At 39.6% G+C, this 18,575-nt stretch overlaps 1 protein-coding gene across 4 annotated transcripts in view; it reads right to left on the reverse strand.

Moving 5' to 3' along the window:
• PICALM (phosphatidylinositol binding clathrin assembly protein) overlaps nucleotides 1-18,575 on the reverse strand; it is a 65,211-nt gene continuing 46,636 nt past the window's right edge. The window contains exons 13-20 of one of the 4 annotated variants that reach the window (XM_035560385.2): nucleotides 13,643-13,750; nucleotides 12,594-12,725; nucleotides 12,473-12,503; nucleotides 11,574-11,673; nucleotides 10,088-10,111; nucleotides 7,863-7,922; nucleotides 5,998-6,102; nucleotides 1-1,374 (exon numbers count right to left, since the gene is read on the reverse strand). In XM_035560385.2, the coding sequence (XP_035416278.1) occupies nucleotides 1,360-1,374; nucleotides 5,998-6,102; nucleotides 7,863-7,922; nucleotides 10,088-10,111; nucleotides 11,574-11,673; nucleotides 12,473-12,503; nucleotides 12,594-12,725; nucleotides 13,643-13,750 (575 nt within the window). In that variant the 3' untranslated portion in view covers nucleotides 1-1,359. Of the gene's footprint in view, nucleotides 1,375-2,303; nucleotides 2,407-5,997; nucleotides 6,103-7,862; nucleotides 7,923-10,087; nucleotides 10,112-11,573; nucleotides 11,674-12,472; nucleotides 12,504-12,593; nucleotides 12,726-13,642; nucleotides 13,751-18,575 lie in introns of those variants that run through there. The other 3 variants (XM_035560383.2, XM_035560386.2, XM_035560384.2) reach the window with 3 other exon arrangements.

The following is an 18,575-nucleotide window of genomic DNA, read 5'->3' on the forward strand; positions in this document are numbered from 1 at the left end:
TACCGTAACAAAATTCTGTGGAAGCTGCATTTTATTTGAAAATCCACCCATCTTTGCTAACATACATTTTAATATTTTAAACAAAAATAGAATCTGCAGAGACAATGCAGCAAGTATGCTTTAATTCATGTACAGAATTGCTTTCATATCACTGACTATCCTTCTGAAGGCCCCTCTCCACCCAGAAGTAATGATGTATTTACACAAAGCACCGATCAACAGTGCTGCTTTAATTCTTCATTATCTAAATTCCCATTAGACGTATGTAAGGAAGCTACTTCCCGCTTTTAACTCTTAAAAGGTACGTGATCAGAAACATGGCACTAGCCAAATGAAAAGGCTTCCCCCCCAACTCACGATACCTCAATTTATTTATTTATTTTTTTTACAGAAGAGAAGGAAAGTCTTAAAGTGAAAGCAATTCCTCACATTCATTTTGGAAAGGCCTTATAATGTCAAATGTAAAAATAATGACATGCCAAGCACAAAGCAATAAAGTTCCTTCCCAATGCACTAATGCTGAATTAAAAATGTAGTGCTTCTCCTAGTCAGTTAACTGTTCCCTTGCAAAATCCTAGGCACAGAATTGACTATAAGGATTAATGCATTTTACAGCTCTTCCCTAATTCCCATATATACTGAGAATTCATTAGATTCAGACCTTTAAAATATTTAGTGCTCTGTATGTCAGCTGAAAAGCATTCTGAATCAGATTCATTCTTTGTGGATAAAAATCAGACATACTGTATACATCCATACTCATTTTCATAAGGAGTTTTTTTTGATACAATATTAATGTTAAATTGATAATCATAAATAAATACAAACAATAATACATAAGGAATGTCTACTGCAAACTGAATATATAATTTTTTTTTAAAAAAAGTTAATTTCCATTACTGCTGTGCCTACATTTGTGAGGACTGAAGAAAAGGTAACTGCAGAATTAAGAGTTAGGATTTGACCCTCCCCTCCCCGGAGTCTTGTTTTGAGTTACGGTAAAGGACATCTCCATTCCAGACAGCATTTCCAAACACCAATCTCAATTTCCAGAATAAAGGCTTCTCTTTGTACGTTATCGATTATGGATAGTATTAGAAGCTGAAAGTATTGACGTGTTAGTCACCAGGACGAAAGAACAGATCTCAGTCTTTATTGATGTCAATTCTTGGCTTTGTGTTGCGTATCGATGCTTTCCGATGGAGTTGTCCCAGGTTCCTTCATTGGTCTTCATCGTGTCACGGCATCACTTAGTGGAAGAGGAGAGTCTGACAGACTGAAGTTCGGTTTTTCCTGGAGTGGGGGCTTACTGGTGAGCACATCTTTTTGGAAACGTTCTTTCTCTTCCATCTAACCCAGTTACATAAACTGAATCTGGAAAGACGAAAAACCTTCACGTTAACATCCGGCATCACGAGAAGTGGGATTTTACTACAAACTCGTGCTTTCTTCAAAGGTTTCCATTCCCCAAATGCCCAGGATAGCCACAGTTCTGAAGTTGTGAATAGAAATTTGCCAAGAAATAAGAACAGATGAGGACATTTGTCCGACTATACCGGCCTTCAGAACACCTGCTTGCACTGAGCTGTTCCATCCAACAAGAACAACCCTGATTGATCCACAGGACCTCGCCACCAGCAGCAAGGTGACACAGATCAGCGTGGCCGCACAGGGAGCTCAAGGCCATGTTCGCTTTGCTCCAGAGGAAGTGCCCAAGGACGAGCAGAACGCGCCGTGCGCTAACAGCCTACTCTTTGCACCGTGTATTCTTTATTCTTACATTATTTTAAGGTTTCACTCATTATTGCTCTCACCCACCCCAATAACAACATGAACAGGAGAATCCCACGACACGTCCGTACTGAAACGCAAACCCTGCACACTCGGAGCCCAGCACCTCCTGCAGGAGGCCGAGCAGTCGGCGAAGGGCGCGAGCAGACCGTCGGAAGCAGTCAGGTGGGTGCTGCTAACCCTGAGCCCTCAACGTGTTCCTGACGTTTATGTACCCGTGAACAGCAGGCAGAACCAGGCCGGTCTCCCTAGCAAGTGCTGCGTGCCCTGGCTCCTGCAGCGCAGAAGGGAGCTACCAAACTGTTTCCAGTGGGCTGTAGCTAAACACTGCTCCGCTTGATGGGGCCCTTGAACTGCCAAGGATACTGAAATTCCCAGTCACTTCCACAATGCTTCCAACTCGACTGGTTTTTATTAGCATTTTCTTAAACCACTTCTAGCCATAAAGCAGGAATTAGAGCTTTAATTTCTATGTCACAAAACCAGCATCTCCCCAGAATAACGGACAATACCTAAGTTGTTCTACAAGAAATCCTGGAGAGAGAGCTCTGCAAAGGGGTCCTTTCCTGAGGCTCTGTGAGGACTCTGACTGGAAGGGCTGGATGCTGCAGACAGCTAGTAGGAAAGACGACAGAGAAAGGGAAAGAAAAAGAAAAAAAGGTCTCAGAATGACAGAATATGAAAGCTGAACATGTAATGAAAGGACAAGGGGAGGTTAAGAGGCAAACATGGCAGAAACCAACTATTAAACCAAGGTTTTGGTCACATGGGAAACAGAAAGCCTCGCCATGCTTGGCATAATGCGGAAACGAGCCAGATGTGTCCCTCCAGAAAGGAAACTTGAAGGGGTGTTTTCCAAACAAGCAGGTAGCCTTGCACTTTCCCAGCAGTTTTCTCCAAAAGAAGATGCAAAACCTGACACTCCTGAGGAACATCAGCGCCCTGCCTGCTTCCCAGGGAAAGCTGTGGAACCGTGCCCAGCAGCTGCCCGGGCATCTTTCTCCTGAAGAAACAGCTCTCGGCGTCTTTTCCCCTTAAAGTATGAGGCATCTTAAAAGAGAATGGAAAGCACCTAAAAGATCATTCTTAACTTGGGGCCTAAAAGGAGAGCACGGGATATATTCTTAGGGAAATAAACAAGAGTTTGTCAACTGCTGCTGTTTAAGTGCGAACTGAAGAGTGAAGCCGCCAGTCCGTGCCCTGACAAAAATCCCACCAGACAGCCACGTATTTAAAGCACCCCACTACCAACTCAGCCATACGAAGCGCAGAATTGACAGGTAGGGATGCTGGCTTTTCAGCAGCTGGAAGGAACCAATAATCCCCAAGCTGCAATGGCAGGAGTATCTACTATTTGTTTTCTTGATTTTTTTTAAAGCTCTTTTCCTCTTTGTTAGTGCTTTCCCAGTTATAAACGGTGCTTTTTTTAAATTATGCTTGCCCTTGCCCCTCACAGAACTTGCCTGTTTTTGCTGTTACAAGTTAACAGTCGGCTTTCTCCACTTCCAGCTCCACCACTTCACTGGTAACTGAGTCACAAGTGACCAGCGCACACCCGCACTCCGTACCCAGTGCAGAACCCCCTGCGTGGAGGTGTATTTCCTTCAGAACCACTCAGTGTCTGCCCACCTACGTGTGACAGGGAACACGCTCATGGCAACTGCTTGCAGCAGGGCCCAGAGTGTAAATATTGCCATTGCAAAATAACATTTTTCACATTAATTTTTTGGAAACCATATAATAGGGAGGAGTTCTTTTAGGATCAATACTCTCTACCAGGACTGAAACCTATCTCCTTCCCGAAACCCTGCTACCAATGAAGCACCCTGACCCAGTCCCCACAGACAGGTTATGGAAGAGCCATGAGACAGGATGGGAAGTGCTCGAGAAGCAGTTTCGGGGTGTCAGAAGCCCTCCTTTCCAACCCAGCTGTTCCCTCTGGAAAGCTGCAGCTCCCACCCCAACACCACTCTCCAGGATTTGAAGCAGGTTAATGATACCAATGACAAGTCTATCAGAGTCCTAACTCCAGCAAGGCATGCCCATTGCAACTTGATTTCACGTCACATCCTCTCTCTTCATGGTCAAATGACTTGAAGCTGCACATTAAAAATCCTGTTAAATTGGTGTTAATTGGAAATTTACCAAATCAAGTCCAAAGAAACGTCCCAGTTTGAAAGCAGTGTGGAAGACTGGTAGGTTCAGAGCTCTGCCATTTGTGTAACATCAGCGTGTAACCAGAAATAGAGGTGAAATTTCAGGAAGTCTGTTCACATCAAATACTTACTAGATGGCTCAGCTAAATTCAGACAAGACAAAGTAACTTAGAATAAATACATATTTTAACAAGACTAATTATTAAAAAGGAAGCCTAAAACTAGTGTGAAGTATAGTTAGATGAGGTTTCCTACATCTATCACATCTATCTAGAATACTGCTTATAAATATAACTAAAACCAGAACGTACCACAGCAGTTTTTTAGCAGAAGCTTTTAAGAACAACAGCACTGGCCATCGGTTCCTCTAGCACCAACAGGTTTAGAGCTGGATTTCGCCTCCTTACTGCCCAGTGCTCGTGCCACTTGAAATGCAAGGCACTATGCGGGACCAGACCCAAAGCCTCACCTCCAACACCTTCTGCTTTATTGAAGTCAGATTTCTGAGAACTCAGCACCTGCAAGCAATGCAGACCGTGTCTGAAGGAAAATCCTTCCTGGTCATCAGTAAGTGCTGATTCAAAGGGCGTGTTTTCAACCAAATTCATTTTTGCAGGAACCAAGCATGCTGTCAGATAAGCACAATAAACACACCTCACTTGTGATTAATTCCTCCTTTTCCTGTTATGACAGCCAGCTGGGATTCAACCTAGACCAAGCCCTGCGATGTCAAATGAGGCAGGAAGGCTCAACCCACCTATTTAGACCCACCTACCTGTTTATAAGTGAATTAGACAGGCCTGCCTAATTAGGCAGGTCAAACATTTTTTCCATGAAATACATAAAACCCCAAGCAAAAGATGCTGAATCATTTGCCTGAAGTGACAATGAACGTACAAATCTGCTTTCAGAAGCCCAAAAGAAAGTTGATTGCAAACAGCATTTCTAGGTGAAGAAACTTAACAGTGGCTCTTTCACAGAAAGCCTTTAAAAAAATAAATCTACCCACATAACTCTGAAGTGAGAAGAGGTTGGACACTGCCCACTGGAAGCGTAAAACAGCTTTTCCTGTTAAGGATCAGATTAAGGCACTGGAGAAAATTTTGAGGCTTTTTTCCCTTCCAACTTACTGTTGAAGTCTGTTCCCTCCACACTCCAGAGGCCCAAACACACACACACACCCCATACACAAGTTTGGGTGCTTCACCTAAATGAAGAAATACCTGCATGTTTTTGAACAGCCACCTATGAAGACAGAGCTTTGATCTTACTTTATAGTAAAATCAAAATACAATCCCAATATATTACATATTTTTTAAAAATAGAATCACGAAGTACAGCGTGAACTTTAAGAAACATGTGACTGGCAAGTAAAAACATGCAGCATTAATACCGGAGTTCCGATCTTCCAACTAAACTTGGCTCCACCTTACTACACTTACTAAATATAAGTATCTTGGTAAATTCTCAATGATCTCCCTGTTTTCTGAAAATAGTATGGAAGCATTCAATATTTGTTTCCGCCCCCCACGTTCTTCCCTCCCCCCCTATTTCTTGGTCTGAGTCCAGGCAATCTTCCCAGTGACAGAAGTTTGCAAAACAAACAACAAAAGCGAAGAATTCAGGAGCAGCATGGATAGTCAGCTACTTTCAGTGTTCAGAGTATCCCTTCACCACATCTTTTATTCCAGCCAGTTAGGAATGGATCTATACAGAACATTACATGAGAACCAAAAAAGCAGGCACACGTAGCATCCTTCTTGTGGGGAAAGTCCAGAGTGGTTTGTACAGCTATTGAATATCTTTACTATGCCGTAAACAAAGGAAAACTTCAATCATACTTCCAGAAGAACAATGGCTTAAGACATCATCTGCTTTGCTTTTGTAAAACAAGCTCAATGCCATCACCCTGGACATAAGAATCAATCCTTACATGAACTAACGTGCTTGTGCAATGCGTTTGTCCAACACAAGATATTGAAGTACCTTTAAAGAAACTGACCCAGCTATAGTTAGTTCCTTTTGTATTTGTAATTTTGAATGTACACACCTGTGCTCCTGGTACAGGGCCGAAAGGGTTTGGTGGTCTCATGACGGGCTGACTGTATATTAAAGTTGGCTGTGTCATTACTGGTATACCTCCCATCTGTGATGGCTAAAAAAAAAAATCAGGACAATATCAAGTCATATGTAGCATTAATGTATTTCAACTAATTAAGAAGAGAGAGGAAAACAGTAAATGCATGAAAAGCCTTGGCCATATCTGATATGTGCAATCATATAAAACATTTCTACTTTATTCCACAAATACAGGTCACTAGTAAGAAACAGAGCATTGTTAAGGAATATTCACAGTAACAACAGAGCCCATTTAATCTCTTGCTGCAGAGATCTGAAACACTGAAATACTTGTTTAAACACAAGCATTTGTGCTGCTCGTCTTGCCCCTGAAACTGGGGTCTGACAACACTTCCCTGTCCATGCCTCCAGAAGCGTAAGAGCCATTTTACAGAGCTGGTGGAGTTCAGGAAAAATTCAAAACTGAGAACTACACAAAGTTAACGGTAAGTCATTTTGCAATCAAAGTCTAAAGTGTTCTAAGATTCTGCCAAATTAAGAATTTAACATATAATAACGGTATTAGGAGTGTATTATTGGTCTTAGGAAAAAATAAAGACTAGGTTGTAAAACAGGTCAACATTTATGAGATTCCTAGCAGTAAATGTCTTGAGTCAAGTGTGAATGAGCCCAAATGACTTTCAGGATGTGTTCTAAAGCCAACCGGTCATTCTGTAACAGCCCATCTCATCCATCGGCTCAGATGCTGCATGTTTTTGAACAGGTAACAGCAACTCGGAACAGCAGAGCTATGGCTACTATTAATTCTAGTTGCCATTTCCTACTGGCATTTAAAGCTGCTTTATGAAGATTACTTTCTGAAGATGTTACCTTCCCCGGCTGCTCAATCAAAATCACCAGGAAAATGCTTCTTGCACCTGCAGTGCCAGGTTGTATTGATCAAGTTTGAGTCAGCACTAAGGCAGTTTAACCACAGCGACTTTGCACAGAACACACTACAGGAGTTAGGGGGTGGGTAATGGAGAACACGAGACCCTCCAGAACACCATTTGCCACATTTACTGTTCACTTACTGAAGGCATATGAATTATAAATCACGAATCAAATTTGATTATAAGATGAAGCATTTCAGCTTATTTTTATTATACAAATCAGGGAGCCATTTAGCAAAATAGTTATTCTAGGAAAACTCCCTCCCTTTTTACTCAACTCAGCAAAGCTGTGCTGTACCACTAAAAGCATACTAATAAAGAGTTAAATCCCATCATTTCAGAAGTATTTTCAAATCGGAGCTAAGAACAACACTCTGAACAATTTTCCGGAGCAACAAGCAGCAAAGTCAGGTCTGTATCAAAAGACTTGTGGCACTGGTGTGTCAGTGAGAAGTGCAATTCTCAAGCGACACCACGACACAGTGCCACAACCTCGCAGGTTTGTAGCATCATCCATACAGATACCTTTTGCTGAGGTTGGGAGCATGGACCTGAGGATGGTTTCAGTTCATAAAACACTCCTGTTGTGAGTGTGGCTATACTTACATGATATATCTATTCCTACACCAACAGAGCCCAACAAGAATATTGTGTCTTAATTTAAACAAAAAAACAACCAGGTAAGGTAAGAAAAGTCTGAATTTCATGTAAAAAAACCCACTATGTTCATGCAGAAAACCAGGTTTTTAATGATCTGGTGAAGAATAAGGGGCTGAAATTCAGTCTCTAGTAAAGCAGTTCAGAAAAAAATCACTGCTACTGCAATAAGCAGTTAAATTGCAATAAGCAATTAAATCCTAACAGAGTGTCTGACTTCTGTTGGGGTTACAGCAGCTCTACTTACCATCCCGTAGCCCATCATTCCTGTCGGTGTTGTGGCAGGGTACGCCATGACGGGTGGTGCCTGAAGTGACAAACGGGGGTGAACTGAGAGGAGGAGACCAGCTGCACGCTGCTAACGCTGCAGCGCTTTGCACATTATGAATATAGCAAAGAGTAATTGTGCACTTATTAGAATTTGCAGTCTTGTGTTAAAATGTACCCAAATTATTGGAGACTGAGTATCTAAGCTAAAGCTTCTAGATGACCTTGACAATTTTATAATGAAATATTTGCTTTTAAGCTCTTTGAACTCTGGCTGACTAAACTGCAAGCTACCATTCTGCTGGCTTTCTTTGCTTTCTCTTTAAAGAACAAAGTATGATAAACAGAAATTTTAGAGGGAAAATTCAGAAAAAAATTTTGAATCCCATGAAGTAAATGTTTATATTTCAAAATCAGAAATAACGGTGCACAAAGGATCTTAAGAGCGAATTTTAAGGATCAAAAGGTCAAATTACCATTGCTTTTGTAGACATTACAGGAATTCTCTTCTATCTAGCCAGGGGATTCTCCTACCATGTTTCAGTATAAATTCAACTCTAAGATCTAACGATTGGGATGGTAACTTAACTGGCTTTTCTTGTCTCTTCCTCAGTCTCAAAGTAAATCTAGCTAACAGGATAAATGATTAGTTCTAAAGCTACAGTGGGATCATTCACTAAAGCAGACAGAACTCCAAAAAGAATTTACATCTACATAGAAAACGTGAATCTGCACCTTACATTCCCTCTCACTCACCCAATTAGTGCACTCAATTTGAATAGGTTAAAAATCCTCTTAATACTTTATAGACACGTTTATATTACCCGCAACCCGCTCGTAACTTTTATGAAGTTACAATAAGAAAGCTGTCAACAGAAAAAAAATGGGATGAAGCTACTGTTTATAAACAACTTGGCAACATGTACATAAAAACAGCTGACAACTCTTAGAAAGTAGGAAAATATATTAAAGACAGCTCTTCATATCAGAACCACTTTTTTCTTTTCAGTTTCACGGGCCGCTTTTGAAATTAGTATAAACTCTTACAAGGACAAAAAATGTGTCGTTTTTCCAGACAATGAATTGTGCTTATAAGTACTGAGATAGCTTGCTGTCTATCCTCTCCACCTCCTGTGAGCTTCTCTTAAGAAAAAGTTTAATTTCCATGTCCTGTGCTGTGGGGAGTACTGTTCATAACGAGACAAAGACCATACACATCTCTCAGTGCACAGGAGATTGGTAATACAGAAAAAAGGGAAGCAGCAAAATATCCATAATGCTGCATTAATTACAGCAGACAAGTGGTAACCTAATGAATAAGACATCAGCAATGCTGCTTCTGGAGTCAATTCTTAAGTATCAGCTGCCTGCTCATGTACAGTGGCTGGTGTCACCGGTATTTCAATTGTCACCAGGACAGATTTCCCCAGTCAAGAATCCCCTATGCTGCCTACTACCCAGGTACTCCACACAGCAGGAAGGGCTGCCCTGAAGGGTTTTGTTTGCTTGTTTTTTTTCTTTTTTCTTTTTTTTTTTTTAATTTTTTTTGCTTACACACTTACAAACATGCTGACTAAATTTGTTTCTTGAGTGTTCAAGTATAGACCTACCATCCTTTACTTAGTTACCCTGCAATGAAAACAGGATACAGGGAAAGACCAATATTTACATTAAAAAACCTCTGAAAAAAACCTGCATTCCTCAGACAGCAAGCACAGGTTACTGCTTGCCCATTGTAAACTGTCAGCGTGGATTTTCTTTTTTTATAGGAGCATTAATGGCATATTGGTCTCTCCCCACTAAAAATAATTCAAGATCTACCGTAAATGTGGATAAAGTGCCAAGTATAACAGAAGCCCGTGAGATTTCATGCAGTTATTCAAACACAAACACCTTATCTTCATTCAAAAGTCACCAAGTGCATTAAAGGCAGCACAGACACACACCCCAGCTCTCTGGCAGCAAATGGTACAGTTTAAAGCAAGGAAAAAAATCTCGGTACTTCCCATGCCATCATTCGAGTCAAGAGCCTGCAGAACACCTATGAAGTTTGTGTATGCTAGGAAAAGCTGAATTTTTTGGCACACCAAAGGTTTTAAAATGAGGAATGTGTAAATAGCAAGAAGGTTATGAGATTCTGCAACAGCAGTGGTTAATATCAGCATGCCAGTTGATTGCAAAAAGGCCGTGGGTTGTTTCACTTACGTATTGTGGAAAATGCATGCCATTCTGTATTTCCCAGGGAGAACAATTACATAATGCAATAACACTGGATTAGAAGCAAATACTTACACAACGGAATATACACAGATAGCATTTTAGTTCACAAATACATTAAATGTCTACCCCTACACATTCTTGTAATTCAAGTCATTTAATGAGACAACGTACATCTGTGATACTGTCACCAGTAGGTCTGTAAGTATTTTGCATAGTCCATTTATTTGATATATGCCTTTTTTCTGAAGGCAAGAAAGCCTTATTTTCAAAAGCATATTTATTTAGCAAGCAGCAGCAACTCCACAATAAATAGACCAGCATAAGAAGACAAACTTTCTTCTAGATTATTTCTGTTTCCTTTTATTTTTTTTAATGTTAACAGTTTCACAGGCAAAGTGTCTCAAAAGTATCTCTACGGAATAAAAGCTGTTAAGTTTAATGACTTATCACAAGAAGATGTGCACACAAGACACAAGTTATTCAACAGATCCAAGCACACACGTAAACTTACACCACCAGTCGTTAAAGCAGGTGAGTAGTCCCAGTTTCTTCAATACCTACACACCCTCCAGTAAGGCCCACAAATATTTTTGTCTACGTGATTGAGCTGGTAATGGGCACCCACTAGGGAAGATCTGGCGGATCCAGAGAGAGAGACTTTCCTAATCCATGATGTTTTATTATTCTACTGTGGCTTCAACCTCCCCCAGTCAGTTACAGCTGCAATAAATCCTCAGGGACTTTTTGCTACCTGTTCTGTCAGTTCTCCAGGTCGTTGGTGAAAGGGTGAGTAGGATTCATATGCAAAAGTGTTCATTAGCATTGTGAAAACTACCCACATAAACTTTTTTTTGGACACATTAGTCAAGAAACCTTGCCCTACGCGCTACCCAACCCCCTTGCCAATACTACATGCTACAATAGACACTAAGAAATAGACATCACCCAAACTGACATGCATTAAAAATGATTGCACACATCAGGGCAGGAAAGCAGTAGTTACATTAAGAAAGCTATAGCCTGCATTGCTGCACAGACACCTGTACAAGTACCCCACGATTAATCTCCCTGCCCATTCTCACTCCCAGAGGAGGCTACGTGTTGTAACATTAGACATGCTTGACATAGGGATGCACCTATGAACACACTTTTCGCACTTCTACTTGTCCGGACTGTGAAGTGCCCTCCCACATCACCTCAATTCACAGCTTTATGTCAGCTTAGTGAAACACAAAGCCAGCTATCTTGCCATGAGAGACTGGTCAAATACTAATTTATGATGAACTTGCATGTCAAACTGCAACTACTTTACTAGTACTGCACAGGTGACGAAAACAAAATACAAACACACATCTCAAACTGACTTCTTCAATTTTCTACTACAGCTATAGGTCACTTACAAATTTCAGTTACTTGTCAGTCCACATATCTAATTACACAGAACTCTATTTTAAAATGAGCATTTGCTTACCAACGTCGGAGCGTTCCACGCAGTTGTAGGTGCAATCTTGGGTTGCCAGTTGGAACCGCCTGTTAGTTTCTTTTCACCTGGCTGAGTCCAGTTTACATCACTTCAAATAAATTTGTAAATTGTTAGAAAACAATGGATTTGCTTACTAAATTCCCTCAGGCAAATACCATTTCCTCTTTGAAACATGACTTTCATTCAGCAAAGGAGTCGAAGAAATGTCTCATGACAACTTGTTTGTGGTAGGAAAAGCGAGGTAAGATGTCTAGTATGAGCCACCTCAGCTTTATCTAAGCTCAGTCAAGTTCCCCAGTATAGGTAAGTTAGCCCAGCTGACTTTCCTTGGGTCAAAATAGTTTAGTTAAGAACAACCACATACTGTATTTCTCAAACGATTTCACAATCAGCACAGAATGCCCCAATAAGCCTGAAATTTGCTTATCACATTCTCAACTTTGCTGCTAGAACACATATTAGCTATTCTAGAATAGGCCCTGCTTTGAAATTCTCTTCTCTAAAGGTCAATGTCAAGTGTGACATTGTGGTTTCACAGTCATTAATACAGCTCTGCACACATTTGAATCACACAGAAGTATCTATAAGGTCTGCTACAACTACTACAACATTTTGATCAATTCATTTCCCAAATATGCAGAAAATCCCAAAGGAATCATAGAAAGGCTGTCACCTTGCCAAGTATTTTCACTGTCACTACTCAGCCTACAATCACCTTCAACCAGCTTTTAACAACTCATTGTATCTCACGTGAGAAATGAAGCACTATCCTAAGCGTGCTCTGAAAGTTAACATGCTATTCTTATGGAAACATTTGGACCTGTACTTTCATAAAATCTCACTACCAAGAAAATCAAAATGCTTAATTTTTGATTAGGCATACTCACTTTTTAGCAGTTCCATTTCCAATGCCCAAATCTGTCACAAAGTAGGAAAAGACACTATTGAAATTCCATTCACTTAAAACAATTAAGTACGTGTTTTATATGCAAGTCATTCAATACTTACTGCCTACAAGGTTGGCTAAAGATGAATCCAGATCATCTGACACTAACTTGTTAGGTGGTACTTTGGCAACTGGAAGACTCTGGTTTTGGGAGGCCACTGTTGGTTTTAGGAGACCACCTAATTCATCAAAGCCTTTGAATGATAAAGGAAATAAGCAATTTGAGTCACTGGCCTCCCATGAATGTTCAGTTAAGTAGACAGCAAGTTCAACACAAAGGCTAAAATACAAAATTTAACCTAGTGATGCCACAAAGTACAAGAAGTATAAGACTACTATGCCTATGGATAAAGGAGATATTTACTACAGAAGGGAGATTTTACTCTACTGGTTTAACTTATGTGACGTCTATTTTACATGAAATGGATTCACAATGACTATAAAACAATTAAAATGTAAAACAAAATTAAGAATATCTAAACAATTCCAATCTTATCAAAATATACATATTTGTTTTTAAGCAGATCACTTTTTTGACCAAAACCAATCCAATACCAAAAGAATCCAATGTCAAAAGACCAGAAAGTATTTACTTCTCAGATGCTCAAAAGAACATATGATTACAATCCAAATTAACTGTTTTGATTATTTTCAGGAAATGATCATATCAGATAAATCATCTCCACATCCAAGTATAATACATCAGCAAATAAGTGTTAAAAAAATGTGTTGCACGTAAAGTTAAGAAGCAACATTAACTCTACTTCTTATGACCATGGTCTCCAAGTGCAAACTTCAGTTGACAACACACAAATGAGAAGGGCTGTTCACAGTGTGAAGTTTTAATGCACAAAAGCTTTAAGTGCAGGAAATAAATGTAAGCATTTCATCAGAATGCATACAGAAATAGCATGTAAGGAAAAAAATTTTTTGATCGTCCAAGAAAGAGCTGGATGAAGAATGCTGTTATTGACCTTTTAAAACCTGCTTTCTTTTTTTCAGCTGGAACATTGTCACAGCAATATGAGTAAAAACAGATTAAGAGATTTATACTTCAAGAATAAATAAAATGTTAAAGGACATATATCATCTATTTTAGTACATGTCTTACCACCAGAATCTAGGACAACATTAGAAGATTTGTTTCCAAACACAGACTCGAAGTCAACATTAAGGCCAGCTGATGGCTGTGGTTGAGCAACAGGGGACGGAGTGAACCCTGTGGGGAAAAAGAAGGAAGTTTAACGTTTTGTAAAGTATGCTTCCCATAAATTTACCTTCTTACGCAAGATAAGCCAAACAAACATGTAGATTATTTAAGTACTGAAGAAAGATTAGGAATACCTCAAATACCCAGATTATACTCTGACATCAAGAAGTGTATTGGGAAAGAGCTAGAAGCAGTTTATTTAAAGTTATTCCTCAAAAAGAAAAAAAAAAAGCTTCTCTCAAAATATAAGGCAGACAGGCCACGGCAGACCCTCGCCCCATTGCTAAATCTCTGCACTATTTATAACATCCTTCTTCTTTCACAAACTACTTACAATAAATGTATTAAGAAATAATCATTGTGCTTTTGCAGGCAATGCAGCTGGCTGGACACAGAATCTTTTTCAAGATTAGCTGCCCGCAGATTGCTCCCTCCATCTTTTGTGTTAGTTGAGCTGCTCTCAGATACAACCAAAGCAACACCTGTACTGTCCCAAGACGCCTGACTCATAATCCCTCAGTTAGAGGCTCCTAATACTAACATTTTTGTAACATTTGCTTAGTTATATTTGAGAACACGTTAATTACTTCATTTGTCTCCTCTCGTGCATCTGTAAAGCAGCTATGGTCTGCTTGTAAAGTGTTCGCCAAATACATATTTTTTTCAACACTTAGCAAGTTTATTGCAGCACAAAGTATTGAGATTTTGCGGCAATATTAAATAAAGTTGATTGCTCAATAATATGAAAGTGAATGCTGAGCTGTTCCTAAAATCACATTTCTGATGTTATATATAGCACACATGCAAATCTATGCATACATGCGTGCCTCTACATCTTGACATTCAGGCAGTTACAGAAGTAGTTATTCCTTTTGTATGAGAAGCACCGAGGAATGCAATGCCATCTTGAAAATCAACTTTTTTTCTGTTAGAGAACAGAAAATATGATGATATAGAAAAATAAAAGGAAAGGGTGACAAATAGTTTGGTAATAAAACATCTCCATGAACTGATGTGTCAGATTTCATTTAGTTTGCTGTGACAGCTCATTTCAATCTTACTGTTCTCCTGAAATGAGCTTTCACCTACCAATTAATAACTATGTGGCGCTATCCTTGTACACAAGCTTCACAGAATAGACTGATTTGGATCACCTTTTCTTCTTATTTGTCTTAAAGGAACATACAAGTCGAAAGCATCCACCACTAAGAATTTATACAACTTATATTAAAAACAAATCAAAGGAAAATTTTGACCAGCATACAGCAACAGAAGGGAAGCAGTAATGTGGGAGAAGATAGAGGGTAAATAAACAACAAACCAAAATGAGTATCTGTGACAAGTATACCGTCAAGTTGTAACAAGCCATTTCAGAGACTCTGAACTGCAGATAGGAATTCCTTTGATGGGATGTCCTGCAACTCTTAAAATTGTGCCTGTACCAATAAAAAATGTGACTTAAAATAGCTCTGACTTTTCCTTAAGAAAATGGGCTTAACTGGTACAAGCTAAACTTCCTGCTCTCACATTTTAGGATGTTTCAAGCTACATTAAGCTAAGCAAGAAGACAAAATGTTACATGGGACTCCTTTGAGTCAGGCTCTGAAAAGATCTAATCCTACTGCTGGTAGGAACCATCAGTCCAGGGCACGTTGTCTAACCTACATGTTTAGAAAGGTGCAAAGGCCAGACAGAGCTCCTTTAAGAGAGTAAAACAAGATTTGACAGGAACTAATTACTCTATTTCTTGGATATGAAACAAAGGAAACAGTGACACAGAGTATTTAACCTTTCATTAAATGACTCTAGCCGGTTTCTATTTAAAGACAGTAAAACAAAACGTAACTTTATGTGCTTAAGAATTAACTCTTCCACAAAACATTCACTGGAGGTATTCCTAAACCTGGCATAGCAGCAATGTTAACACTCTTTCCACCTGGTTTAGATGGATTATCTGTCACAGTCCACAGCCTAGTTAACAACTGTCAGCAACGCATTCCTGAAATAGCATCAGTACCAAGTCACTACGCCAATATTACATAGCTGCACAAGTGATTTGATGGTAATTTAATGCAGCAGATACCTTTGGCATGTTTTGTTGCAAACTTTTGTTTTAATGCACTGCTTAAGAGCAGTATATCAACCGAAGTGGCAGAAGCAGCAACATCCCAGTCCCTTTGCCTTCAAAACAGTGAGGCTAAGTAAGATGAGAAGATACTCATAATGTGGAAGCCTTCCATGTGGTGTGCGGCAACATGGGAACTACAGGAAATCCTGAAATGGGGAGATACTCATTTCTCACACTAAATACTTAGCACAAGTCACATACCACTTGTGACAACACATCTAGCATAAGCACTACTACATGAATCAAAGTTGGAGGCAAAGTAATAACACACTTCTGTAGCCAATGATATACCTACTAGCTCTAGGCACACAACACATTGAAATTTCCGTGCTCGTGGTAAGGCCGTATCTCATTACCTACCTCCAAATAGACCAGCTACAGAAGAAGGCTCATTGCGGAAATGAGAAGCATTAGGGTAAGCTTGAGGACCACAAAAAGAGTCTGATAAGGCATGGCACACAAAAGAGAGAAAGCCAGGAAAGGAGAAGAAGAAGGAGAGTTACAGAAAGAGAACCAAGATATACTCTATTTGCTATTCAGAAGTTTAATTTCAGGTTAGCCTATAAACCCACATATAGTCTAATAACACAGAAATAACACAATGAAATTAATACACACAAGACATACAAGAAACAAGTTTTCATTATCTATAATACTAAAGGGAAAAAGAACTGTTTCAACACCACAGCTATGTTAGGATAAACACATTTTTCTTTTCTTTTCAAGCAAATGCCATGTTTTACACCCTTTGGAAAAAAAAAGTGTAAAAGCTTCAAGGCATTTTTTTTAATATACCTGACATATAATGACACAGCCCAACAGTGGATTCATATTTGGTTGCCACAAAGGGATTTAGTTCAGTAAATGGATTGTAACGATCTAAAGAATCAGAAAGAATTATTTTAAATCCATGTTCACATTAACGTAGCACCTTGCCTGTGCTACCACTACAGCTGCATCTACTTTTCACAGATCAATCTGCCAGGATCTTTGGACCGAGATACGACTTTACAGGATGAGATGCTGGAAGGGAAAGCAGTGTCACAAGGCCATCCATCTCCGGTGACTTCAGGGCTGAGTGTGACGAATGTGACACCAAACTATCCCCAAAGCTCACCCAGCTGCTCGCTGACAGCCCTGCACTGACACAGCTTTCTGTATGGCTGCAGAACAAACGCACAGGATGTGGTGGAATAACAACCCTACTGAAAAAGGCGTATTTCAAACAGTCATTCTCCATCCGCCTGCAGCCATACACATTGTCTCGGAAGCATGGCAAAGAGTGATTAGAAACAGACCAGGTTATTATGCAGGAGTTACAGCTTCAAGTACTTGTAAGCTCCTGCCTTAGCCAGCTAATCTGCCCTGGGAATTCTGGACAGGCGTTTCACAGCACAAGTTCTGCTCTAAAGACCTGCTCCTCCTTCTGTCCCCACTAAGAAAAGACGAGCCAGGAAACTAGGCAAAATACAGGTGGTATCTCTGAAGCGATCCTTTGTTTTATCCTTGTTAACAAATGTCAGAGCTAACAAATCTCTCTTATAAGACAGTCTGGATTCTTCTGAGATCTATTCTAGTGGGGTTCAACCTGCAAAAAGAAAGCCCCGTTGGTTCCACAAGACTGTCTTTAAACCAAACTTTGCTTAGGAACAGAACTAGCATGTAATTAACTGTTTTTTTTTCTAAAAAAGCTAAAACATTGAAACAATCAAATTACTAGGTACCTGCACCAACAGAAACGGCAGAGGGATTTCTAGTATGACAGCACATGGAATCACCTCTGAACTAAGTTATTCATAGTTTTTAAAAGGTGAGTTCTTAGTCGATTGCCTGGTGGGTAGAGTTTGAGCACAGTATGTACCAAAATGCCCATGGCTTTATCAGTTTTGTTAATGCCAACACGACTGGGGAAAAAACATATGAGCTCACTTTTTTTTTTGCAGGGGGATATTTATAAAGAATATTTCAATGTGAGGAACAGAAAAGTAGCATTTCCTTTCAGTTCTCAGGCACACAGAGTATTTTACCTTAAAATTCCCAAGCATAAAAAACTGTGTTGAAACGTACTGAAATGCAACTGCTTTAACAGCATCTAAGTTTCTTTACATCAAAAAGAAAAACACTTAGGCAGTTAAGCAAGGATACTAATGCTATTTTCATGGCACAGCTAACAAATCAAGTTCTAACATAGCACAAAAGCCCCAAATGACCAGCTTTCAGTTCCTCTAAGGCCCCACAAATATACTTTAGAAACCAAAATACTATTAAAATTTTAGGAAACAGGTAATTAGTTTAAAACAGTACTTTACCAACAAACATTTCATGTGTGGGTGTCCTACTGGTGAAAGTAGAAACATCAGAAGACACAGACAGATGAGCAGCATCGTTAGTTTTTGTAAGGAAAGGATTTAGGTTTGGAATGGCATCATCAACATTATCAACAGTAGCAGAAAAAGGATCTGTCCAATTCCAGAGAGCAAGAGAAAGAAGAAAAGGGAGATGGATTTAGTTATATGTTGCTTCCTAGGGATAGGAGAGTAAGAATTCAGAGTAGTCCAGGAAGTATAGTTTTCTCCTGGACATCTCTAAATTTGGGGTGACCTAGCTAATTACCTCATTTTCAAGTTGTCCAGAACTATCCACTCCCTGCTCAAGAGAAAGACTACAGGTATTAGCCACTCATGTAATTTTAAAATGAATTAAAAC

The sequence above is a fragment of the Cygnus atratus genome, chromosome 1, assembly GCF_013377495.2.
Source record: "Cygnus atratus isolate AKBS03 ecotype Queensland, Australia chromosome 1, CAtr_DNAZoo_HiC_assembly, whole genome shotgun sequence".
Lineage (NCBI taxonomy): Eukaryota > Metazoa > Chordata > Aves > Anseriformes > Anatidae > Cygnus > Cygnus atratus.